At 41.8% G+C, this 26,852-nt stretch overlaps 1 protein-coding gene across 2 annotated transcripts in view; it reads right to left on the bottom strand.

Moving 5' to 3' along the window:
• Window positions 1-2,061: 2,061 nt before the first annotated feature.
• The window catches only part of si:ch211-266g18.6 (synaptotagmin-like protein 2), a 60,061-nt gene continuing 35,270 nt past the window's right edge, over window positions 2,062-26,852 (bottom strand). For both annotated transcript variants that reach the window (XM_021584357.3, XM_036962781.2), the window contains exons 12-16: window positions 13,964-14,125; window positions 13,276-13,354; window positions 11,171-11,270; window positions 4,743-4,948; window positions 2,062-4,497 (exon numbers count right to left, since the gene is read on the bottom strand). In XM_021584357.3, coding sequence (XP_021440032.3) covers window positions 4,358-4,497; window positions 4,743-4,948; window positions 11,171-11,270; window positions 13,276-13,354; window positions 13,964-14,125 — 687 coding nt within the window. In that variant the 3' untranslated portion in view covers window positions 2,062-4,357. The remainder of the gene's footprint in view (window positions 4,498-4,742; window positions 4,949-11,170; window positions 11,271-13,275; window positions 13,355-13,963; window positions 14,126-26,852) is intronic.

The following is a 26,852-nucleotide window of genomic DNA, read 5'->3' as shown; positions in this document are numbered from 1 at the left end:
TGGAGGACTACAACTTGTGTGGGGCAGTGCTTCGTGCTCTGGCCCTGTCCCTCCCCCAAGGCAGGCTTTTCTGAAATGGAGGCAGACACTAATGTAAGAATATTTTGAAGATAACTACACAACGCAGAGTATGAGAGTTTGAGAGGACTAAACTAAAAGTGAGAGTACTAATGGTCAATATGGAATGGTAATAGGAGTTGGGTTTCAGTTCAACATCTGTTAGAATCTGTGGAATGTCACTCCTGATCTCAAAGCAACATGTTCTACATTTTCATTGGTCTGTACAAGGAGTGAGATACTTGTTATTTGGCGATGTGGCAAGGACTTCTGATTGGTCAACCCCTGGCTAGTGTGGAGGGGTTATAAATTGCATCCTGCTCCTTTATTCTGGGGGAAAAGCTTAGGACAGGGAGACTGAACATCTGACTCCCAACATAACATCTTGATTTGTCCTCTCTGAATAAACCTATTTTCTCCCCCGATTCTCTTTGGAGTTTGTGTTATTGAAGAATAACAATTTGCTAACGCTAACAACACAATCATTTGAGCAAAACTGAAAGAACTGACATGAACACGAATTTGACAATGGAGCATTTATTTTGCTACATGGTGACATTCAACCATATGCTGGGTTTCTTCCCTGGGATGCTCTGCCAGGCCTTTACTGCAGCTGTCTTCAGTTCCTGCTTGTTCTTGTGGTATTTTTCCTTCAGGTTCACCTTCAGCAAGTGAAATGCATTCTCAAGTGGATTCAGGTCAGGTGATTGACTTGGCCATTGCAGAACATTCCACTTCTTTGACTTAAAAAAGTATTGGGTTGCTTTTACAGTTTGCTCAGGTCATTGTCCATCTGCACTGTGAAGCACCATCCAATGATTTATGAAGCATTTGGCTGAATCTGAGCAGATAATATAGCCCTAAACACTTCTGAATTCATATCATCAATAAATACAAGGGAACCAGGTCCAATGGCAGTCATACATGCCCAAGCCATGCTTCACAGATGAGGTGGTATGCTTCGGATCACGATCAGTTCCTTCCCTTCTCCATACTCTTCTCTTCAATTCATTTTGGTACAAGTTGATCTTTTAGCGTATTACAGCTGTGAATGTGTTTTGAAGTATTTTGGAATGCCAATGTTGAGTATACCAACTGAGATTTAAACCATTTACACAAACAGATTCAAAAAAGATTCAAATAATCAAAGATGGCTGCCATAAAACAATACACTAACGCTGAAATATTAATATACACTGTTAGTCAAATGAACCCCAGAATTGGAAAATACACTCAATACATTGTAATGACTTGAAGAATTATTACCTGCTGTTTTACGTTCTGATCTTTATTTCTGTTGTTTTTGTCATTATTTAGTATGGTCAGGGCGTGAGTTGGGGTGGGCAGTCTGTCTGTTTTTCTATGATTTGGGGATTTCTATGTTTCCTGCCTAGTATGGTTCTCAATCAGAGGCAGGTGTCATTAGTTGTCTCTGATTGAGAATCATACCTAGGTAGCCTGGGTTTCACTGTTTGTTTGTGGGTGATTGTCTATGTTAGTTGCTTGTGTCAGCACAGTCCTTATGATAGCGTCACAGTCGTTATTTGTTTGTTTTTGTATTCAGTACTTTCTTTAATTAAATATTCATCATGAACACATACCACACCGCATTTAGGTCCTCCGATCCTTCTCGCCTCTCCTCTTCAGATGAAGAGGAGGAAGACCGTGACATGCTGAATTCCAAGATAACCAACCTACAGCACTAGACCAAACTTCACTTGCATCAATCATCCTAGTGGTATTGAGAGATAAACAGGGTAATGCATTAACTGATTGCACATAAAGGAAGACACTTACTACATGATAGAGTGCTTGCTTTGTTATCCAATTGACCTTTCTTTCATCCTGTGAAACAATGTCATCCTGGTCCCAGATTCTGTCTCGCAATGTTCCGTGTAAAGTCAGCACAATTCTGCCCTTGTCCCACATTAGTTCAGTCAGCACTAGATTTGAACAATAATGTATTATGCAGTACCGTACAAAAAAAGGTAAATAAAGCCGGTGACCATTTTACAAACATAACTTTATTTTTACACTTTGTGGTGGTTAAACTAGAACCATCTCTCCCTTGTACGGTTATAGAGCAGAAACATTAACTCATGATCTCTGGAATGATCTTTAGGTTTGATCACCCAAAGACATCGTAAATCGCCTCTGTCCGTGTTTTCTCAGAGGCCCATCCTCAGCAGAACACACACAGAATAATTAACAGAATACTCTATTCTGTCGAATAAATCAACCATTATAATGCAATACAAGGATTATAACATAATCTTGCAATTCCCCTGACAATTTACATAATTTGAAAACAGACACACTCCCTGGGAAATGACAAGATATACAGTACTAGATAAAAGTTTGGACACAACTACTTATTCAAGGGTTTTTCTTTATTTTTTACTATTTTCTACATTGTAGAATAATATTGAAGACATCATAACTATGAAATAACACATATGGAATCATGTAGTAACCCAAAAAGTTTTTATCATAGCAAAATATATTTTAATTTGAGATTCTTCAAAATAGCCACCCATTGCCTTCATGACAGCTTGGCACATTCTTGGCATTCTCTCAACCAGCTTCATGAGGTAGTCATCTGGAATTTATTTCAATTAACAGGCCTGCCTTGTTAAAGGTTAATTTGTGGTATTTCTTTCCTTCTAAATGCGTTTGAGCCAATCAGTTGTGTTGTGACAAGGTAGGGGTGGTATACAGAAGATACGTCTATTTGGTAAAAGACCAAGTCCATATTATGGCAAGAACAGCTCAAATAAGCAAAGAGAAAAGACAGTCCCTCATTACTTTAAGACATGAAGGTCATTCAATATGGAACATTTCTTCAAATGCAGTCGCAAAACCCATCAAGCGCTATGGCGAACCTGTCTCAGCCTCAGAAATTGCAGTCCAAATAAATGTTTCACAGAGTTCAAGTAACAGACACATCTCAACATCAATTGTTCAGAGGAGACTTTGTGAATCAGGCCTTCATAGTCTAATTTCGGTAAAGAAACCACTACTAAAGGACACCAATAACAAGAAGAGACTTGCTTGGGCCAAGTAACACAAGCAATGGACATTAGACCGGTGGAAATCTGTCGTTTGGTCTGATGAGTCCATATTAGAGATTTTTGGTTCCAACTGCAGTGTTTATGTGAGATGCAGAGAAGGTGATGGGTTGATGTCTGTATGTGTGGTTCCCACCCAAAAGCATGGAGGAGGTGTGATGGTGAGGGGGTGCTTTGCTGGTGACACCGTCTGTGATTTATTTAGAATTCAAGGCACACAACATGCAAGGCTACCACAGCATTCTGCAGCAATACGCCATCCCATATAGTTTGCACTTAGTCCCACTATCATTTGTTTTTCATCAGGACAAGGACCCAACACACCTCCAGGCTGTGTAAGGGCTATTTGACCAAGAAGGAGACTGCTGGAGTGCTGCATCAGATGACCTGGCCTCCACAATCACCCAACCTCAACCCAATTGAGATGGTTTGGGATGAGTTGGACTGCAGAGTGAAGGAAAAGCAGCCAACAAGTGCTCAGCATATGTGGGAACTCCTTCAAGACTGTTGGAAAAGCATTCCAGGTGAAGCTGGTTGAGAGAATGCTAAGAGTGTACAAAGCTGTCATCAAGGCAAAGGGTGGCTCATTTGAAGAATCTTCAATATATTAATACTTTTTTGGTTAATACATGACTCCATATGTGTTATGTTTTGGCGTGACAGGTAGCCTAGTGGTTAGAGCATTGGGCCAGTAACTGAAAGGTTGAATCGCTGAGCTGACAAGGTAAAAATATGTAGTTTTGCCCCTGAACAGGCCATCACTGTAAAAAAAGAATTTGTTCTTAACGGACTTGCCTTGTTAAATAAAGGTAAAATAAAAATGTCATAGTTGTGAAGTCTTCACTATTATTCTACAATGTAGAAAATAGTAAACATTAAGAAAAACCCTGGAATGAGTAGATGTGTCCAAACTTTTGACTGGTACTGTAAGTAAAGTATAAGTGAATAAAAAAAATACACTGAAAAAAATATGCATTGCAATTCTAATTCTTTATACTTTGATTAATCACAATCAAGACTCTCTATCACAAGAAAAAGATTCTGAGCAGTAATTACCTCTTACCGAACCTCATCCTCCTGATATATTTGTTTTCCTTTATTCAGAAAAGTGAGAATGTAGATTATGGGGTACAGTTGAAGAGGGTAGAAAGTTGAAAAGTGTTGCTCATGGAAATATGCGCATGTTCGACTCTAGCACTACCGCTACGCTGCGCTCCCGGCACTGATTTATTCTACTTCCTCGGGGTCATAGAGGAACGAAGGGGGATCTCACCCTCCACCCAAGCATCTGGACTTGATAGCATATTTTCCCAAAGTTGAATTTCCTCATTGACAGATTCCATCCAGTCCACGTTTTTGCCATAGCTTTGTCCTGGAATCAAACAGAAAAGTAAGGCATTTCAGAAAAGTAAGCCATTGCAAAAATATTGAGTGAACAACTTCTATTCCGAAATCAAAGACGAACTATGGTAGCATCTCATACTTTCTTTTTCAGTTAACTATGTTTTTAGTGCTTCAGCCATGGAAATTGATTACCTTTCGTAACAAATTTACAAACGTACTATCACAGACATTTGTCACAAGTAGCATCATGACAAAATGGTGCTTAATAATCACCTGTGCCCAGACTGAGGCGTACCCCTCCCAGGAACTGATTGGAGAGTTTGTTGTGGTCCCACACAGTCAGCTCGCAGCAAGCCTCTCTGACCTCTCCGGCACGGAAACCGTCGTACACCATGGCGTGGTTATACACAGGCTTTTGGCTCTTCTTCACCACCCGCGTCTTCTGACGACTCTTCTTGCTTGTGTCAGGCAACATGTAACTGACGTAGAAAATGCAATCATTTTGTTTTCTATCGCACATTAAAATTACGCTAATGACTTTAGCATATGGTGTCTGTGCTTGCAAATATCTGTGCATCTGGATAGATGATAAGCTATCATAAAAAAATAACACATGAGTTCATTAAGAAGCTGAGAAAAAAATGCCTCTCGCTTTCTAACTCTGTAGAGACCGAAGGACTTTCACCGAGTTAGCCATCCCTGAGACCGGGTATGGTAACTCATACGTCTAAAGGTTAACAATGATGTTGGGTACAGTGGTTGTTTTTGAAAAAGAGCTTTATATATAAAATGTTAGCAATGAATGGAGCTACGTGACAAAGGGGGTCAGCTCTTTTGGTAGAGAATGCAGTGATGTGTACTAAACCTGTCACCCGTAATAAAACGTAGTACACTATGGTAAACCGCATCTAATGGCTTTAGTGAAGTGGCAGCTGCATTCATATGGATGATATCTCCATAGTCTAGGACCGGTAGGAACGTCGATTGAATGATCTGCTTTCTACTATTAGGTAAATGAGCTTTGTTTTTTTACACCTTACACTTAGAATAATCTCAAACCTTTATTTAACTTCTCTAGGGTAGGAGGCAGCATTCGTAATTATGGATGAAAAGCGTGCCAAATTAAACTGCCTGCTACTCAGGCCCAGAAGATAGGATATGCATATGGTAGATTTGGATAGAAAACACTCTAAAGTTTCCAAAACTGTTAAAATAGTGTCTGTGAGTATAACAGAACTGATTTGGCAGCGAAAACCTGAGAAAAATCCACTCAGGATTTATTTTTGTTTTGTAGTTTTCTATTCAATGCCATTACAGTATCCATTGACTTAGGACTCAATTTGCAGTTCCTATGCCTTCCACTAGATGTCAACAGTCTTTAGAAATAGTTTCAGGCTTGTATTCTGAAAAATGAGGGAGTAAGAGCAGTCTGAATGAGTGGACCCTGCAGTGTCAGAGAGGTTTTTCATGCACGCAACCGAGAGAGTGCTTTTCTTGTTTACCTTTTAAATTGACGACATTATTGTCCGGTTGAAATATTATTGATTATTTAGGCTAAAAACAACCTGAGGCTTGAATATAAACATCGTTTGACATGTTTCTATGAACTTTACGGAAACAATTTGGATTTTTTGTCTGCCTGTTGTGACTGCGTTTGAGCCTGTGGATTACTGAAGAAAACGCACAAACAAAACTGAGGTTTTTGGATATAAAGAGAGACTATCGAACAAAACAAACATTTATTGAGTAAATTAATGTATTCTGAGTGCAACCATATAAAGATCATCAAAAGTAAGTGATTCATTTGCTCTCTATTTCTGACTTGTGTAACTCTTCTACTTGGCTGGTTACTGTTTGTAATGATTTGTCTGCTGGGTGATGTTCTCAAATAATCGTAAGGTATGCTTTCGCCGTAAAACATTTTTGAAATCTGACACCGTGGTTGGATTCACAAGAAGTTAATCTTAAACCTATGTCAAAATACTTGTATGTTTTCTGAATTTTTATATAGAGTACTTCTGTATTTGAATTTGGCGCTCTGCAATTTCACTGGATGTTGGCCACGTGGGACAAAAGCGTCCCACATACCCTAGTGAGGTTTTAACAAGGAAAAGCTCATTGAGACCCAGAGTGTCTTTTTCAAGGGAGATCTGGCCAAGAAGGCAGCAACAATCAATACATTACAGAATTAAAATACAACAATACAACATAAAAAAAAAATCATTTACTCTCCTCTGTAACCCCCATCAATATTTTACATTTATTTATTGGCACTAACATTCTAGATGAAGCATGGATTGTAGACTATTCCAATCCTGTGCATTTGTTTCTTAGGGTTTGCCAACTACTACCAGAGGTTTATCTGGGGATTTGGTCAGGTAGCGGCTTCCATTACCTCACTGCTGAAGGGGGGTACATTTGCAGTGGTCGGCTGAGGCGGACAGGGCTTTTGGTCACCTGAGGGCTCTGTTTACCTCGGCTCCCGTGCTGGCCCATCCGGATCTCTCTTTGACGTTCATAGTTGAGGTGAATGCGTCCGAGGCTGGGATAGGAGCTGCGCTCTCTCAGCGCTCAGGTACGCCACCGAAGCTCCGCCCCTGTGCCTTCTTCTCAAAGAAGGTCAGCCCGGCGGAGCGAAACTATGACGTGGGGGACTGGGAGCTGTTGGCTGTCGTCAAGGCCTTGAAGGCGTGGAGACATTGGCTTGAGGCGGCTAAACACCCTTTTCTCATCTGGACTGACCACCACAATCTGGAGTACAACCGGGCAGCGAGGAGACTGAACACTCGTCAGGCAAGGTGGGCCATGTTTTTCACCCGTTTTGTTATCACCCTGTCCTACAAACCAGGCTCCCAGAATGTGAAAGCAGATGCACTGTCCCGGCTGTATGACACAGAGGAGCAGCCCATGCATAATACTCCCATTCTTCCGGCTTCCTGCCTGGTAGCGCCGGTGGTGTGCGAGCTGGACGCGGACATTGAGCAGGCGGTGTAAGCACCGGGGGACCGGGTCTGGCTCTCGACCTGAAAACTGCCCCTACGCCCGCCCTGCCGGAAGCTTGGCCTGCAGTTTGTGGGGCCATTTAAAGTCCTGAGGAGAGTGAACGAGGTGTTACAGGTTACAGCTTCCCCACGATTACAGTATTAACCACTCGTTCAATGTGTCTCTCTTCAGGCCGGTGGTGGCTGGTCTCCTCTCCTGGAGTCTGAGGTGCGGGAGGTTCCTCTGCCCCCTCTGGACATCGAGGGGGCCCTGGCATACTCCGTTCAATCCATACTGGATTCGAGGCATCGGGCGAGGGGCCTTCAGTACCTCGTGGAGTGGGAGGGGTGTGGTCCGGACGAGAGGTTCTGGTTTCCAGTCGAGGACGTGTTGGACCCTTCAATGCTGCAGGACTTCCACCGTCTCCGTCCGGATCACCCTGCTCCTCGCCCCCAGGGTCGTCCCCGAGGCCGGTGCCGCACGTCAAGGGGGGGTACTGTCACAACTTCTGCCGAAGTCGGTTCCTCTCTTTGTTCGGACCGTGCTCGGCGTCGCCAGGTCTTTTAGCCATCATCGATCCACTTTTCATGTTCCATTTGTTTTGTCTTGTCACACACCTGGTCTCAATTTCCCTCGTGATATGTTGTGTATTTAACCCTCTTTTCCCCCCATGCCTTTGTGCGGAATTGTTTATTGTAAGTGCACGTTTTCTCTGGTGCGCAACGGGTTTTGTAACCATTTGTTTGTGGTTCTGGTTGCTGGTGGCTTTATGAATAACACTGCTCTGTTGATTACCCAGTTTTGCATTTGTCATATTGACCCATATTCTAATCATGTCTATTTTTGGAAATAGACTTCTGAGATTAACAGAGGCCAAAACCTGCTCTGTTTTCAAAAATCATAGGGAGTCGGTAAAGATTGCAGGGTATCTACAGGCCCAGGGTTTGGTCGCACATTACCAGAGACCAACAATAAAAGCATAACAATGTACCTGTTGCCCAATGTGTTGTACCTGTTGCCCATTGTCAATAAATGAGCGGAGTCATTCAAAAGTTTGATATTTTGGAAGCATGACATGAAGTGTAGGCCCACTTGCGTTTGTGAGTGGTACAAATGCAGTTGCAGAGAGAGACCAAGCTCCGGGTGGTATTGACATGATCTCATCAGAGTGTTTGCAAATTGTAGGGCATAAAGTGAAGATAATTCACTCACACATTGATAATTTAGCCTATTTAATCCAGGATGGCATTGAGTAAATTCAGATGGCTGATTGAGAATCTTTTTCCTGAATAATGTGTTTGTTTTCTATCTCTGGTTTACATTTCACATTGGTATTGACTCCCTGTCAAAATAAAGGTAAAATAAATACATTTAAAGTATTAATTGAAACAAAATATGGAGAGTCGTGAAAATGGCGTTGACATCCTGCCTCGCTTCTTGCTCTGAGGAAACTGCAGTCTTTAGTTTTTTATTAATGTATTATTTCAAAATTGTTAGCCCAGAATGTTTTTACATTATAAAATACAGTTAGGCCTCCCGGGCGGCGCAGTGGTCTAGGGCACTGCATCGCAGTGCTAGCTGTGACACCAGAGACTCTGGGTTAACGCCCAGGCTCTGTCGCAGCCGGCCACGACCGGGAGGTCGTCCGGGTTAGAGAGGGTTTGGCCGGTAGGGATATCCTTGTTTCATCGCGCACTAGCGACTCCTGTGGCGGGCCGGGCGCAGTGCACGCTAACCAGGTCGCAAGGTGCACGGTGTTTCTTCCAACACATTGGTGCGGCTGGCTTCCGGGTTGGATGTGCACTGTGTTAAGAAGCAGTGCAGCATGGTTGGGTTGTGTTTCGGGGGACGCATGGCTTTCGACCTTCGTCTCTCTTGAGCCCGTATGGGAGTTGTAGCGATGAGACAAGATAGTAACTACTAACAATTGGATACCACGAAAAATAGGGAGAAAAAAGGGTAAAATAAAAAATAAAAAATTCAAAAATACAGTTGAAGTAGGAAGTTTACATACACCTTATCCAAATACATTTCAACTCCGTTTCACAATTCCTGACATTTAATCCTAGTACAAATTCCCTGTCTTAGGTCAGTTAAGATCACCAATTTATTTTAAGAATGTGAAATGTCAGAATAATAGTAGAGAGAAGGATTTATTTCAGTTTTATTTCTTTCATCACATTCCCAGTGGGTCAGAAGTTTACATACACTCCTGTCCTGAAGCCATTTTGACACAACTTTGGAAGTATGCATGGGGTTATTGTCCACTTGGAAGACCCATTTGCGACCAAGCTTTAACTTTAACTGATGTCTTGAGATGTTGCTTCAATATATCCACGTATTTTTGCTTCTCATAATGTCATCTATTTTGTGAAGTGCACCAGTCCCTTCTTCAGCAAAGCACCCCCACAATATGATGCTGCCACCCCCGTGCTTCACGGATAGGATGGTGTTCTTCGGGTTGCAAGTCGCCCCCTTTTTCCTCCAAACATAACGATGGTCATTATGGCCAAACAGTTATATTTTTGTTTCAGCAGACCAGAGGACATTTCCCCAAAATGTATGATCTTTGTCGCCATGTGCAGTTGCAAACCGTAGTCTGGCTTTTTTTACGGCGTTTTTTGAGCAGTGGCTTCTTCCTTGCTGAGCGGCCTTTCAGGTTATGTCGATATAGGACTCGTTTTACTGTGGATATAGATACTTTAGTACCGTTTCCTCCAGCATCTTCACAAGGTCCTTTGCTGTTGTTCTGGGATTGATTTGCAGTTTTTGCACCAAAGTACATTCATCTCTAGGAGACAGACTGCATATCCTTCCTGAGCGGTATGACGGCTGCGTGGTCCCATGGTGTTTACACTTGTGTACTATTGTTCAGATGAGCATGGTACCTTCAGGAGTTTGGAAATTGCTCCCAAGGATGAACCAGCCTTGTGGAGAACTACAATTTTTTTCTGAGTTTTTGGCTGATTTCTTTTGATTTTCCCATGATGTTAACCAGAAGCACTGAGTTTGAAGGTAGGCCTTGAAATACATCCATAGGTACACTTCCAATTGACTCAAATGATGTCAATTAGCCTATCAGAAGCTTCTAAAGCCATGACATAATTTTCTGCAATTTTCCAAGCTGTTTAAAGGCACAGTCATCTCAGTGTATGTAAACTTCTGACCCACTGGAATTGTGATACAGTGAATTATAAGTGAAATAATCTGTCTGTAAACAATTGTTGGAAAAATGACTTGTGTCATGCACAAAGTAGATGTCCTAACCGACTTGCCAAAACTATAGTTTATTAACAAGAAATTTGCAGAGTGGTTGAAAAACGAGTTTTAATGACTCCAACCTAAGTGTATGTAAACTTCTGTTTTCAACTGTATATACATAGACTTTAAATCACTGGCCACTTTAATAAATGGAACACCAGTCACTTTAATAATGTCCACATATCTTTCATTACCCATCTCATTTGAAATTACGTTATCCTATACTATTCTACTGTATCTCATTCAAAGCCGCTCTGACATCGCTTGTCCGTGTATTTTTATGTTCTTAATTCTATTCCTTTACTAGATTTGTGTGTATTGGGTATATGTTGTGTTATTGTTAGATATTACTGCACTGTCAGAGCTAGAAACACAAGCATTTTGCTACACCCGCTAAACTCGTGTATGTTACCATACATGCCTCATACGCCATTCTATTAAACCTGTCTTCTACTCACCACTTCACAAAGGAGTCGACACCCTGAGGCTTTAGCTTACGCAGCTCTCTGGCCTCCTTCAGCCACACATGGACCTCCCCTGAGTTCATCTTGTCAACACCTGCAAGAAGAGGAGGCACAATGTCCAATATTGATGATCAGAGAGCTAAATTCAGTGTCCCACGTCTTTCAATATGTACTACATGACTATTGACTAATCTAGTCTTCTTCAGGGGTTGTAACCCCAAAAAAATTCAAATCGGTTTGGTTTCGTTCCACTGTTCCGACAGGGTTGAACCCCAAAAAAGTACCGGTTTATATTGTTCGTTTCTGTTCCTTTTTTAACCTGTGAAATCAACCTTTGATGATGTGTAGCCTATGGTGCAAGATGTAACTAAAATGTTGCGGGTGGGGAGACAGCAAGAGCGGGTTGAGAAGGAGGCTTGAAGTACTGGGCATCACATTATGCCATGTGAATTAGGTCCACATAATTATACCTAGGAGGAGCAGCTTCTATGAAGGAACTTTGAATGTCCTTTGCGCTAGCTAGCTAACAAGCTTGTGTGTGCAGAGTGGCACCATAATTGTAGATTGTGAGATATTGTATTTTTGTAGATTGTGAAATCGCTAGGGGAGGAAGAGTTTAATAAGAAAAATGTATAATTGTTTTATGACACTAATTGATTGAGGTCTGCAGAATGTGCACTACATGTGTTGTTGACGTGCCTAAAATAAAGGTTAAACATTCAGTCCCAGTCAAAAGTTTGGACACACCAACTCATTAAAGAGGTTTTTCTTTATTTGTACTATTTTCTATATTGTAGAATAATAATGAAGACATCAAAACTATGAAATGACACACATGGAATCATTGAAGTAAACAAAGTGTTAAACAAATCAAAATATATTTGAGATTCATCAAATAGCTACACTTTGCTTGATGACAGCTTTCCACACTCTTCACATTCTCTCAACCAGCTTCATGAGGAAGTCACCTGGAATGCATATCAATTAACAGGTCTGCCTAGTTAAAAGTTAATTTGGGGAATTTCTTTCCTTAATACGTTTGAGCCAATAATTTGTGTTGTGACAAGGTAGGGGTGGTATACAGAAGATAGCCCTATTTTGTAAAAGACCAAGTCCATATTATGGCAAGAACAGCTCAAATAAGCAAATAGAAACAACAGTCCATCATTACTTTTAGACATGCAGGTCATTCAATCCATAACATTTCCAGAACTTTTAAAGTTTCCTCAAGTGCAGTCGCAAAAACCATCAAGCGCTATGATGAAACAGGCTCTTACGAGGACCGCCACAGGAAGGAAGACCCAGAGTTACCTCTGTTGTTGAGGATAAGTTTGTTAGAGTTACCAGCCTCAGAAATTGCAGCCCAAATAAATGCTTCACAGAGTTTAAGTAACAGACACATCTCAACATCAACTGTCATCAACATCAGAGGAGACTGCGTGAATCAGGCCTTCATGGCCGAACTGCTGCAAAGAAACCACTACTAAAGGACACCAATAAGAAGAAGAGATTGCTTGGGCCAAGAAAGTGATGGACATTAGACCGGTTTGACCAAGAAGGCGATTGATGGAGTGCTGCATCAGATGACCTCACCTCCACAATCACCCGCCCTCAACCCAATTGAGATGGTTTGGGATGAGTTGGACCGCAAAGTGAAGGAAAAGTAGACAACAAATGCTCAGCATATGTGGGAACTCCTTCAAGACTGTTGGAAATGCATTCCAGATGAAGTCGGTTGAGAGAAGGCCAAGAGTGTGCAAAGCTGTCATCAAGGCAAAGGCTGGCTACTTTGAAGATTCTAAAATATCAAATATATTTTGATATGTTTAACATTTTCAGTTAATAATTTATCATATGTGTTATGTAATAGTTTGGATGTCTTCACTATTATTCTACAATGTAGAAAATACTAAAAAAATAAAGAAAAACCCTTGAATGAGTAGGTGTGTCCAAACTTTTGACTGGTACTGTATACATATCTTTTTTAAATGTTTTGGATCAGTAAAGAGATTTAAACATGAATTAGTTGTCACTTTTTCTATCATACCATAATTATATCCCATTCACGAAAGAGACAGGCATATCATATCAGTCAGTACCTGTTGAGCCAGGGGGAATATATTTCAGTGCTACTGTCAACAGTCCATGATATTCAGGAGAGTCCTGAACGCCAGGATTCTGCAAATAAAAACAAGTGTATGATAACTTAACACACAGGCATTTATAATTGAGTGTTGCTCTTACTGATTTTTGTTTCCAAAACATTTACAAACGTACGTTATATCCAATAGTTGTTCTTAATGTCTTGTGATATTTTTTTGTTCTTATTGTGGGTTTGTCAGGTCGACAAACTAATCTATCCTTGGGGATCAATAAAGTATGAACTCGTCTCTTACTGCACATAGCATTTAATCTCCATATCAGGGCCAATGTTGGTCAGGGAGGGAGAGGTGGTGTCCAGCTGGGTTTTATCACATGTTCTACAATAATACTTGTGTTGTGGTTTATTTCCAGGAAACTCTTCCTTACCAAAGATCTGCTCAGGTCAGTGGTGGGACAAATAAGCAGGCTTTTCAGGAAATTCAGAAAGTGAATTGAGATTTAACTGAAAATAATCCTCTTTGAAAGTAATGGTGCATTTTGTCATTAATTACATTTCAAATCCACCTGAAAAGACTACATTAAAATGGGATTGACCTGAATGCCTGGGAGGCAATGTACCAAGCTGCCTTGTGGTGTTTCTTTCTGCATAAATTGCACAACTTTTATACAGTATATGCTATTTACCTTGGGCTGTAGGTTGTACCAGGTAAGGGTCTCATGCCCCCAGTCCCAGGTCTTAAGGTCAATGGCTACCTGCCCCAGAAAGACATTTCTCCCTCTGGAGTCATTGTGCCACACAGAAAGGTTCAGTGTCCTGCCTTTTAGATCATCCATCGTCATCTTGTACTGTACAAAAAAAATAATGAAATAAAAGATTAAGTGTTAAGAGGATAAGCTGCGTTCATAACATCTTGTAAATTCGTAAATACGAGGATATAATCCACTTGAAAGCCCGTCCAACTCGTAATTACTAGTGGGAAACTCGTCATCCCTGAGATCTGACTTCTAGCACATGATGAACTCAACTACTAAGGAAATAACCTCGGTAACAGAATTTGACAGTTAAATAGCAACAACAAAACATTATTTATCAAAATAAATCTATTGCATGGTTTTTTAACACTGTAATAGTTTATGGTTGATGCAGCTTGTTTGCCATTAGCAGAGCATGTAAACGCACAAAACCTGTTGCTTCCAGGTTACACGTAGTATTTTCAAAGTGTCCCACTTGTTATGAATGCAGCATTAGAATAAAATACAAATGATCTGTTACTAGCTAGGTTTCCATGCAATTGGTTTCAGATTTTCATGCTAATATTCTAAAATCCGCATAAAATATGTATTTCCCCACCAGAGACGTTTCAATCAAAATGCGACGCGAGCGGTGCAGTCAGCCTGTAACAGCTTACAGACGGTAGGCAATTAAGGTCACAGTTATGAAAACTTAGGACACTAAAGAGGCCTTTCTACTGACTCTGAAAAACACCAAAAAGAAAGATGCCCAGGGTCCCTGCCCATCTGCGTGAAAGTGCCTTAGGCATGAGGACTGCAGATGGGGCCAGGGCAACAAATTGCAATGTCCGTACTGTGAGACACCTAAGACACCTAAGACAGCACTACAGGGAGACAGAACAGACAGCTGATCGTCCTCGCAGTGGCAGACCATGTGTAACACCTGCACAGGATTGGTACACCCGAACATCACACCTGCGGGACTGGTACAGGATGGTACAACTGCCCGCGAGTTACACCAGGAATGAACAATCCCTTCATCAGTGCTCAGACTGTCCGCAGTAGGCTGAGAGAGGCTGGAATGTCTGTTGTAAGGTCCTCACCAGACAGCACTGGCAACAACGTTGCCTATGGGCACAAACCCACCGTAGCAGGACCAGACAGGACTTGCAAAAAGTCGGGGTTTTGTCTCACCAGGGGTGATGGTCGGATTTGCATTTATCGTCGAAGGAATGAGCGTTACACCGAGGCCTGTACTCTGGAGCGGGATCGATTTGGAGGTGGAGGGTTCGTCATGGTCTGGGGCGGTGTGTCACAGCATCATCGGACTGAGCTTGATGTCATTGCAGGCAATCTCAACTCTGTGCGTTACAGGGAAGACATTCTCCTCCCTCATGTGGTACCCTTCCTGCAGGCTCGTCCTGACATGAGCCTCCAGCATGACAATGCCACCAGCCATACTTCTCGTTCTGTGCGTGATTTCCTGCAATACAGGAATGTCCGTGTTCTGCCATGGCCAGCGAAGAGCCCAGATCTCAATACCATTAAGCATGTCTGGGATCGGAGGGTGAGGGCTAGGGCCATTCCCCCCAGAAATGTCTGGGGACTTGCAGGTGCCTTGGTGGAAGAGTGGGTTAACATCTCACAGCAGGAACTGGCAAATTTGGTGCAGTCCATGAGGAGGAGATGCACTGCAGTACATAATGCAGCCACACCAGATACTGACTGATACTTTTGACCCCCCCTTTGTTCAAGGATACATTATTCCATTTATGTTAGTCACATGTCGGTGGAACTTGTTCATTTTATGTCTCAGTTGTTGAATCTTGTTATGGTCATACAAATATTTACACAAGTTAAGTTTGTTGAAAATAAATGCAGTTGAGAGTGAAAGGACATTTCTTTTTTTGCTGAGTTTGGATGGCAACAGCAATGATAGGAATATGCTGGTCACACTATATTAATCTACTGCTATCTAGTGGTTTTGATTAGCTAGTTACGTTCTGGTTATCTCACAGACCTGGCTGAATCATTTGATTATGGATAAGGACTTGCGGACAACAACATTTTCAGATGTGATAGACAAAAAAAGACGCAAAGGATTTACTGCTGATACCGGACCAGGCCCAAACCCCACGTCATTCACATGAAGAAGAGACCCGAAACAGGGGACACAGATCCAGGTGTCTTGTGAGAATCTGTCGGCGAGTGGATAACCCGCCTCTACCATCCGTCCTATTGGCCAGTATGCAATCATTTTAGAATAATCTGGATGTGCTCAATTTGAACCTCACCCAAATGATCGACCTGAAAAGGTATGTTCAGCAATTTAACATCCTTGAATGAGACAACATACATTTTCAGGTCATTTGGGTGAGGTTCAAATTGATGTGTTTCAACCAATGAGGCATTTTAAACTTTTCCACATTAACCTAGATACAGCAACGATTTATATATTGGTGATTATTTACCACCGGGGATCACTTACCCCTGAAAGCTGAACTCAGCAGAGGAGGGACTTCCGTCAATACTGGATTAGTACTGTCGGAGTTGGACTCAATGAGCTTGCAAAAGTAAATGTAATTGATGTTAATGATTAATCATCCCTTTATAGGCTATCTGGGAATTAAACTTGAATTAACCTGAAAGTGGATATCATAAGTGTAACCCGTTGTAACAGATGTGAGAATATGGTTGCTGTCACAATCATTTTTTGTCACAAAAATATACTGGTGATTCATCACCACCAGGGAGGCGGAACTTCCATTTCCCACGGCACAGGGTGTCGCCCTGTGAACAAAGGAAAAATGGCTGCTCTCCCTTTGTTAGCTTAGCATCTAGTGAAAAGTTAGCCTTACTTGTACAGGAATGTCAGTTCCAAGCACCACGGAGTCCTCTTTAAGGGAACGGGGGTTTAATAATGATGTCTCATGCTCACCCTTAATCAGTTAATTTCTGTGATGTTTACCGGAACACGCAGTAACAAAGAAATACACTGTTGGTCTCCATCTCTCAGAAAACGTGAGAGATGGAGAGAAGTCAGTTTCGCTCAAACAACAATATCTACAATTTTTTAAAATAATTGTCTGGCCCATATGTCCTCTCTCAAGAAAATAATAATGGCCGAGTCTACTCACTCCTGGAATGCGAGAGACATAAATAGTAATACGTTAGTCTATTTCTCAGAATACCTACATCGGCCCGGCCCATTGTAGGTGTTCAGTAAATCCCCCTACACACTGACTTTTCATCAGATATACAACACCGGAGTCAATCTCTCCCTACTAGTATATGGATGAAAACGAACCACACGTGCCACTCTCAAAAACAATACTTCCTACAGCGCTATTGGTGTATAATGTATTTGGCTACATAATTCCTATAGACTTAATTCAACAGTAAGGCTTAATTTTATCTTAGATTACTCACATGGGGCTCTAATATGTTGTGACGTGACTATCAATAATCTGATGACTGTTATTCATCGAATAATTACCTACTATATTTAATTGTTATTATCTTAAATTAATCATGTAACAATTAACTCATTAGGAATTTGGGGCACCAAGGGAAAAATTGTTTAATGAGTTAACGTCTCCCGAATTAACTCAAGAATATATAGATATCATAACAGTCACTAATTCATTGTTTCCTAATATCAGTTTCATTCTGAACGTCGCAGACACAAATTTAATTTGATTATTTATTAACTAACCAACTAAATGATAACATAGGACACACACACTGTATAGGTTATTGATTATAAACTTAATACGATGACAACAAGTCCATAGCAGACTAACACAATATGACACTTGTTACACAAGATGGAGAGTTAATGTGTGAAAGTTTCATATCTCAAAAAAATATTTTTGAATTTCGTGCGCTGCCTTTTCAGCAGAATGTTGTCGAGGGGTTTCTATCGCAGGGGCTAGCGGAACCCCAGCGCTAGAAAGGTTAAAAATAAAATTACTTCCGCTCTCGCTCAAGACCCTGTCCAGGGCCTGCTCGATCAAGGAACAAGCCCACAGGCTTTGTCTATAGACTCTGATACCAAGGTTGTGAAGAAAAAGGTCAAAAACTTCACGAGCCAATTCCACTCAAAACCTGATCAGGAAATCTGTTTTTTCACCTTGAACAGAAATGACATCACGTCGTTGCGAACGACCACTCCAGCTTGTGGGGAATATGACCACTAAACGCAACTCAAACAGGCCGTACCTGGAAACAGTCCTGGAGGACTGCTTAACCTCCTGCGCTAATTGATTCAGGCTCGACAGTGTCGCTCATCTCTCAAACATTGTTCAATGAAAAAGGTCTTTGAAGCCAACTAAACATTGGTTAAAAAGGGAACGATGCGAAACTACACTGAGGTTTCACTCAGACTACCTCACCTCTCACATTGAGACTCATGCTGAAACTACACTTCCAGGACGTATCGCTTGTTCAACCTGTGTATGTTACCAGCCTCGAATCTGAACCCCTGCTACTCGGAGCAGACTTGGATTGTTTACTCCCACTAATGGAAAGGAAACCAACCAAGTATGGTCACCGGCCACAGTGCCGTCTCCACTGACCACACTGTCTTCTCCTAATGCTAGGTGCATGAAGTCATCAACGACGGGTGTCTGTCGACAGCACCCCTTGGGAAAAAGACATTTCGAAACCTCTTGGTGCAGAATCTGACCTTAGGACATATTACAATATCTCGTCACATTTAATCAGCAAACCTGATTGACCATTCTTTTCATGATTTCGAGCCAGCAGTCTCTGTGAATGAGCAACTTCCCATCTCCTTGAAGTCGTCCGATACCGTAGCTGAGATTAACTTCTCTTGTACGTTGGAAACTTCCGCAAGACTTCGGCCGTCTCAGGAATAAAAGCATCGACGTGCAGAGTGTACTCTGCTTCCGATGATACATTTTTCTCTTTAAAGCAGACTGAAACCCTTCAAAATGAAACTAACAGCATCAGTCCCGCAACTGACCCAATGAACCTCACTGGTGAAACACTATATGATATTACAGACAGATATCCTAGTCTCAGTTCGCAGGTACTGGAACGGTTGGCACATGCGTACGCTGTGGTGACTGACAGGCCTCGACAACCACTGAGCATTTTAAAGCACAAACACCAGGAGATTTGGTTGAAAGGTTACAGCCAATCTACTACCAATGCGGCTGCTGACAACTCGTGCAAAGGGTTCGACATTGTCACGATCGCCATCAAAATCGTGGAAATGACCGGACCAAGGTGCAGCGTGGTAGGCGTACATTTCTCTTTATTATAAATGTCGACAACAAAACAAGAAACAACAAAAACGAACGTGAAGCTTACTAGGGCTATACAGGCCACTAACAAAGACAACTACCCACAAAATCCAAAAGGAAAAAAGGCTGCCTAAGTATGATTCCCAATCCGAGACAACGATAGACAGCTATCCCTGATTGAGAACCATACCAAGCCAAAACATAGAAACACAGAACACCCAAGTCTCCCACCCGAGTCACACCCTGACCAACCAAACACAGAGAATAAAAAGATCTATGGCCAGGGTGTGACAGACATTTTTGTTTGTGCCTCGGACACCAACACCAACCACTGATGGGGGGGTCCCAAGACACAAAGGGGGGGGGGTACTAGCCCATACCCATGATGAGAGTCAAAACTCTACAGCTACCGTACTCACCAGTTTCTCCCAAGAGGTCAATAAGCCATCCCTGTAGACTGTCCGAAGCTAGTGCCTTACAGCTTGTAGACTTATCATGTAGTTATCAACTTAGGATAGTGCCCTGAACAAAACACACTAAGTAGGAATGCTCTAGATATGAAATTAAACACAGATAATAATACACCTTATGGAACAGCGAGGACTGTTAAGAGAAACACACACACAGGTACAGACACATGCATACGCACACTAACACTGGGTCACACACTCTACACATATAGTACTAGTCAAAATTTTGAACACAAACTTTTGGACAATTCCTGAGCAGTATGACAGCTGCGTGGTCCCATGGTGTTTATACTTGCATACTATTGTTTGTACAGATGAACGTGGTACCTTCAGGCCTTTGGAAATTGCTCTCAAGGATGAACCAGACTTGTGGAGGTCTACAATAATTTTTCTGAGGTCTTGGCTGATTTCTTTTGATTTTCCCATTATGTCAAGCAAAGAGGCACTGAGTTTGAAGGTAGGCCTTGAAATACATCCACAGGTAAACCTCCAATTGACTCAAATCATGCCAATTAGCCTATCAGAAGCTTCTAAAGCCATTACATAATTTTCCAAGCTGTTTAAAGGCACAGTCAACTTAGTGTATGTAAACTTCTGACCCACTGGAATTGTGATACAGTGAGATACAAGTGAAATAATCTGTTTGTAAACAATTGTTGGAAAAATTACTTGTGTCATGCACAAAGTAGATGTCCTAACCGACTTGCCAAAACTGTAGTTTGTTAAACCTCTCTAGGGGACTTGGGACGGTAGCGTCCCACCTGGCCAACATCCAGAGAAATTGCAGAGCGCCAATTTCAAAACCTGAAAAACTCATTATAAAAATTCAAAAAACATACAACTGTTATACATCGGTTTAAAGATTCACTTCTTGTTAATCCAACCACGGTGTCAGATTTCAAAAAGGCTTGACGGTAAAAGCAAACCATGCGATTATCTGAGAACAGCGCCCAGCAGACAAATCATTACAAAACAGTAACCAGCCAAAGAGTTACACAATTCAGAAATAGTGATAAAATTAATCACTTACCTTCGATGATCTTCATATCGGTGCACTCACAAGACTCCCATTTACTTAATAAATGTTTGTTTTGTTCGATAAAGTCCCTGTTAATATCCAAATAGTATCCGTTTTGTTTAGTAACCCACAGGCTCAAACGCAGTCAGAACAGGCAGACGAAAAATCCAAACAGTATCCGTAAAGTTTGTAGAAAAATGTCAAACGATGTTTATAATCAATCCTCAGGTTGTTTTTAGCCTAAAAAAAATCTATAGTATTTCAACCGGACAATAACGTCGTCAATATAAAAGGTAAACAAGAAAGGCCTCGCGCATGAAAAATCTCTGGGCCACTGCGGTGTCCACTCATTCAGAGTGCTCTTACTTCCTCATTTTTCAGAATACAAGCCTGAAACGATTTCTAAAGGCTGTTGACATCTAGTGGAATCCCTAAGAAGTGCAATTTGAGTCCTAAGTCAATGGATACTGTAAAAGCATTCATCAGAAAAATCTCAGGTTTTCGAGTGCCAAATCAGTTCTGTTATACCAACAGACATTATTTTAACAGTTTGAAACTTTTAGTGTTTTCTATCCTAATCTACAAAATTATATGCATATCCCAGCTTCTGGGCCTGAGTAGCAGGCAGTTTTACTTTGGGCACGCTTTTCATTCGAAGGTAAAAAATAGTGCCCCCTACCCTAGAGATGTTTTACCAAGACATTTGTGGAGTGGTTGAACAGCCCACAGAGCACCATTAACTCCATTTACAAAAAATTTAAGAATATGGCAACACAACAAACCTGCTAAGAGAGGGCCACCCACCGAAACTCACGGACCAGGAGGGCATTAATCGGAGAGGCAACAAAGAGACCAAAGATAACCCTGAATGAGCTGCAAAGCTCCACAGCAAAGATTGGAGTATCTGTCCATAAGACCACTTTAAGCCGTACATTCCACAGAGCTGGACTTTATGGAAGAGTGGCCAGAAAAAAGCCATTGCTTAAAGAAAAAAACAAGCAAAGACATTTTGTGTTCGTCAAAAGGCATGTGGGGTGGGTGGGGGGGGGGCTCCCGGGTGGCGTAATGGTCTAGGGCACTGTATGGCAGCCCTAGCTGTGCCAACAGAGACTCTGGGTTCGCTCCCAAGCTCTGTCGCAGATATTGTCCATGAGGCAACGCACAATCAACATAGCGTCGTCCAGTTTAGGGAGGGCTTGGCCGGTAGAGATATCCTTGTCTCATCGCGCACTTGCGACTCCTGTGGCAGGCCGTGCGCAGTGCACACTAACCAGGTCGCCAAGTGCAAACCTCTCATCACCCCAAAACATAATCCCCACAGTGAAGCATGGTCAGAATTGAAGGAATAATGGATGGCACCAAATACAGGGAACTTCTTGAGGGAAACCTGTTTCAGTCTTCCAGAGATTTGAGACTGAGACAGAGGTTCACCTTCAAGCAGGACAACGACCCTAAGCATACACTTGAGTGGTTTAAGGGGAAACATTTAAATGTCTTGGAATTGCCTAGTCAATGCCCAGACCTCAATCCATCTGTGGTGTGACTTGAAGATTGCTGTACACCAGCGGAACCCATCCAACTTGAAGGAGCTGGAGCAGTTTTGCCTTGTAGAATGGGCAAAAATCCCAGTGGCTAGATGTACCAAGCTTATAGAGACTTGCAGCTGTAATTGCTGCCAAAGGCTCTACAAAGTATTGACTTTGGCAGGGTGATTAGTTATGCACGCTCAAGTTCAGTTTTTTTGTCTTATTTATTGTTTGTTTCACAAGAAAATATATTTTGCATCTTCAAAATGACAATGTATCTTTAATTATATGTAAAACATGTATCTTTCGTCAAAGTTTAGGATGAGTATTTCTGTAGCTGTTGTGTAAATCAAATGATACAAGCGCTCCAAAAAAATATATTTTAATTCCAGGTTGTAAGGCAACAAAATAGGAAAAATGCCAAGGCGGGTGAATACTTTTGCAAGCCACTGTACCTAGAGTTTTCATCTGTATTTTTCAGAGCTACCTACATACCACCACAGACAGATGCTGGCACTAAGACCGCACTCAATGAGCTGCATACCACCATAAGCAAACCAGAAAACGCTCATCCAGAGGTGGCGCTTCTAGTGGCCGGAGACATTAAAACATCTTTCACCTATTACTACCTGTCAGGGCAAGGAGATTGAGGTTGTAACCTCATAAATATCTTGGAATTTTAATTGATGATGGCCTCTCTCTTAAATTTGCATATTCAACAACTTACAGAAACAATTCAGCTGAAATTGGGATATTATTTTAGGAATAAGGCCTGTTTTTCTTTTGAAGCCAGAAGGAGGCTAGTATCAGCTACATTTATGCCTTTACTAGACTCTGGGGATATTTTATATATGAATGCTTCTGCTCAGTGTTTGAGATCAATTGACACCCTTTACCATGGCACTTGGAGATTTATTTTAAGCAAAACCATTACGCACCACTGCACTTTGTATACCAAGGTTGGCTGGCCTTCTCTAGTCACTTGGAGGCTCAGGCACTGGTATACTTTTATTTACAAAGCCAATTTGGGTTTACTACCTTTTTATTTGGGCGTTTTTATTGTTCAGAAATGTGGTGGGTACTCTTCATTCGCTGGACTTTATCCTGCCATGTTCCAAATGTCTGAACTGAATTTGGTAAAAGGGCTTTTATGTACTCTGCGCCATCGTCTTGGAACGCCTTACAAAATACTGGAAGAACTTGTCTAGATTGGTATTTTTAAGTCACTGATGAATGATCTTGAGACTGATTCCCTGACCGGTCAATGTTTTTAATTTGCTGTTTTTGATTTTGTTATACTCTTGTGAACTCTATGGTTTTTGCTAGATTAATTGTAATTTTTCATGTTGTTTGTCTGTAATTTTTGTAATGACTTGGTGCTGCCTATCTTGGCCAGGATGCTCTTGAAAAATATATTTTAAATCTCAATGAGCCCATCCTGGTTAAATAAAGGTTAAATAAAAAAAAATGTAATCAATGCAGGGAAACTTAATGTGCAACCAGAGGGAAAACATCTAAAGACCACCTTTACTCCACACACAGAGAAGCCTACAAAGCTCTTCCTCACCCTCCATTTGGCAAATCTGACCATAATTCTATCCTCCGGATGCCTGCTTACAAGCAAACATCAAAGCAGGAAGCACCAGTGACTCGGTCAATAAAAAAAGTGGCCAGATGAAGCAGATGCAACAGGACAGTTTTGCTAACAGGAATATGTTTCGATATTCTTCCAATGGCATTGAGGAGTACACCACATCAGTCACTGGCTTCATCAATAAGTGCATCGATGACGTCGTCCCCACAGTGACTGTATGTACATACCCCAACCAGAAGCCATGGATTACAGGCAACATCCGCACCAGCTAAAAGGTAGAGCTGCCGCTTTCAAGGAGCGGGACTCAAACCCGGAAGCTTATAAGAAATCCTGCTATAATGTTTTTATATATATTTTTATTTCACCTTTATTTAACCAGGTAGGCTAGTTGAGAACAAGTTCTCATTTGCAACTGCGACCTGGCCAAGATAAAGAATAGCAGTGTGAACAGACAACACAGAGTTACACATGGAGTAAACAATTAACAAGTCAATAACACAGTAGAAAAAAAAGAGAGTCTATATACATTGTGTGCAAAAGGCATGAGGAGGTAGGCGAATAATTACAATTTTGCAGATTAACACTGGAGTGATAAATGATCAGATGGTCATGTACAGGTAGACATATTGGTGTGCAAAAGAGCAGAAAAGTAAATAAATAAAAACAGTATGGGGATGAGGTAGGTAAAAATGGGTGGGCTATTTACCGATAGATTATGTACAGTTGCAGCGATCGGTTAGCTGCTCAGATAGCAGATGTTTGAAGTTGGTGAGGGAGATAAAAGTCTCCAACTTCAGCAATTTTTGCAATTCGTTCCAGTGACAGGCAGCAGAGAACTGGAACGAAAGGAGGCCAAATGAGGTGTTGGCTTTAGGGATGATCAGTGAGATACACCTGCTGGAGCGCGTGCTACGGGTGGGTGTTGCCATCGTGACCAGTGAACTGAGATAAGGCGGAGCTTTACCTAGCATGGACTTGTAGATGACCTGGAGCCAGTGGGTCTGGTGACGAATATGTAGCGAGGGCCAGCCGACTAGAGCATACAGGTCGCAGTGGTGGGTGGTATAAGGTGCTTTAGTGACAAAACGGATGGCACTGTGATAAACTGCATCCAGTTTGCTAAGTAGAGTGTTGGAAGCAATTTTGTAGATGACATCGCCAAAGTCGAGGATCGGTAGGATAGTCAGTTTTACTAGGGTAAGTTTGGCGGCGTGAGTGAAGGAGGCTTTGTTGCGGAATAGAAAGCCGACTCTAGATTTGATTTTCGATTGGAGATGTTTGATATGAGTCTGGAAGGAGAGTTTACAGTCTAGCCAGACACCTAGGTACTTATAGATGTCCACATATTCAAGGTCGGAACCATCCAGGGTGGTGATGCTAGTCAGGCGTGCGGGTGCAGGCAGCGAACGGTTGAAAAGCATGCATTTGGTTTTACTAGCGTTTAGGAGCAGTTGGAGACCACGGAAGGAGTGTTGTATGGCATTGAAGCTCGTTTGGAGGTTAGATAGAACAGTGTCCAAGGACGGGCCGGAAGTATATAGAATGGTGTCGTCTGCGTAGAGGTGGATCAGGGAATCGCCCGCAGCAAAAGCAACATCATTGATATATACAGAGAAAAGAGTCGGCCCGAGAATTGAACCCTGTGGCACCCCCATAGAGACTGCCAGAGGACCGGACAGCATGCCCTCCGATTTGACACACTGAACTCTGTCTGCAAAGTAGTTGGTGAACCAGGCAAGGCAGTCATCAGAAAAACCGACCTCCGACAATCATCAAACAGGCAAAGCGTCAATACAGGACTAAGATCGAATCATACTACACCGGCTCCGACGCTCATTGGATGTGGCAGGGTTTGCAAACTATTACAGACTTCAAAGGGAAGCACAACTGAGAGCTGCACAGTGATACGAGCCTACCAGATGAGCTAATTTACTTCTATGCTCGCTTCGAGGCAAGCAACACATGAGAGCACCAGCTGTTCCAGACAACTCTGTGATCACGCTCTCCACAGCCAATGTGAGTAAGACATTTAAACAGGTTAACATTCACAAGGCTGCAGGGCCAGACGGATTACCAGAATGTGCACTCCGAGCATGAACTGACCAACTGGCAAGTGTCTTCACTGACACTTTCAACCTCTCCCTATCCGAGTCTGTAATACCAACATGTTTCAAGCAGACCCCCATAGTCCCTGTGCCCAAGAACACTAAGGTAAACTGCCTAAATGACTTCCGACCTGTAGCACGCACAGCTGTCGCCATTAAGTACTTTGAAAGGCTGGTCATGGCTCACAACACCATTATCCCAGAAACCCACACCAATTTGCATATCACCCCAACAGATCCACAGATGATGCAATCTCTATTGCACTCCACACTGCCCCTTCCCACCTGGACAAAAGGAACATCTACAGTGGGGAGAACAAGTATTTGATAACCTGCAAAATCGGCAGTGTTTCCTACTTACAAAGCATGTAGAGGTCTGTAATTTTTATCATAGGTACACTTCAACTGTGAGAGATGGAATCTAAAACAAAAATCCAGAAAATCACATTGCATGATTTAAGTAATTCATTTGCATTTTATTGCATGAAATAAGTAGTTGGTCAGGATATGCATATAATTGGTAGCATTGGATAGAAAACACTTTGAAGTTTCTAAAACTGTTAAAATAATGTCTGAGACCATAACATAATTGATATGGCAGGCAAAACCTTTTTTGGAGCTCCCAACAGGAAACGTATAATGGGAACCTATTGTTTCTATGTAAATCTATCTTTCAGATTGAAATTCCTATGGCTTCCACTAGATGTCAAGTCTTTATTCAAGGTTACAGGCTTGTTTTTTGAAAAACGAACAAGTATTTGGAGTATTTGTGAGAAGAGCACCGAACAATATCAGCCATTCGGTGCACGAGGGAGAGGGCGCACGCTTACTAATTTTTCTTTCCTATTGAACATCCTA

The sequence above is a fragment of the Oncorhynchus mykiss genome, chromosome 25 (assembly GCF_057628025.1).
Source record: "Oncorhynchus mykiss isolate SJ-2025 chromosome 25, ASM5762802v1, whole genome shotgun sequence".
Lineage (NCBI taxonomy): Eukaryota > Metazoa > Chordata > Actinopteri > Salmoniformes > Salmonidae > Oncorhynchus > Oncorhynchus mykiss.
Note: the sequence above shows the minus strand (reverse complement) of the source record. Positions and strands in the feature narration are given on the sequence as shown.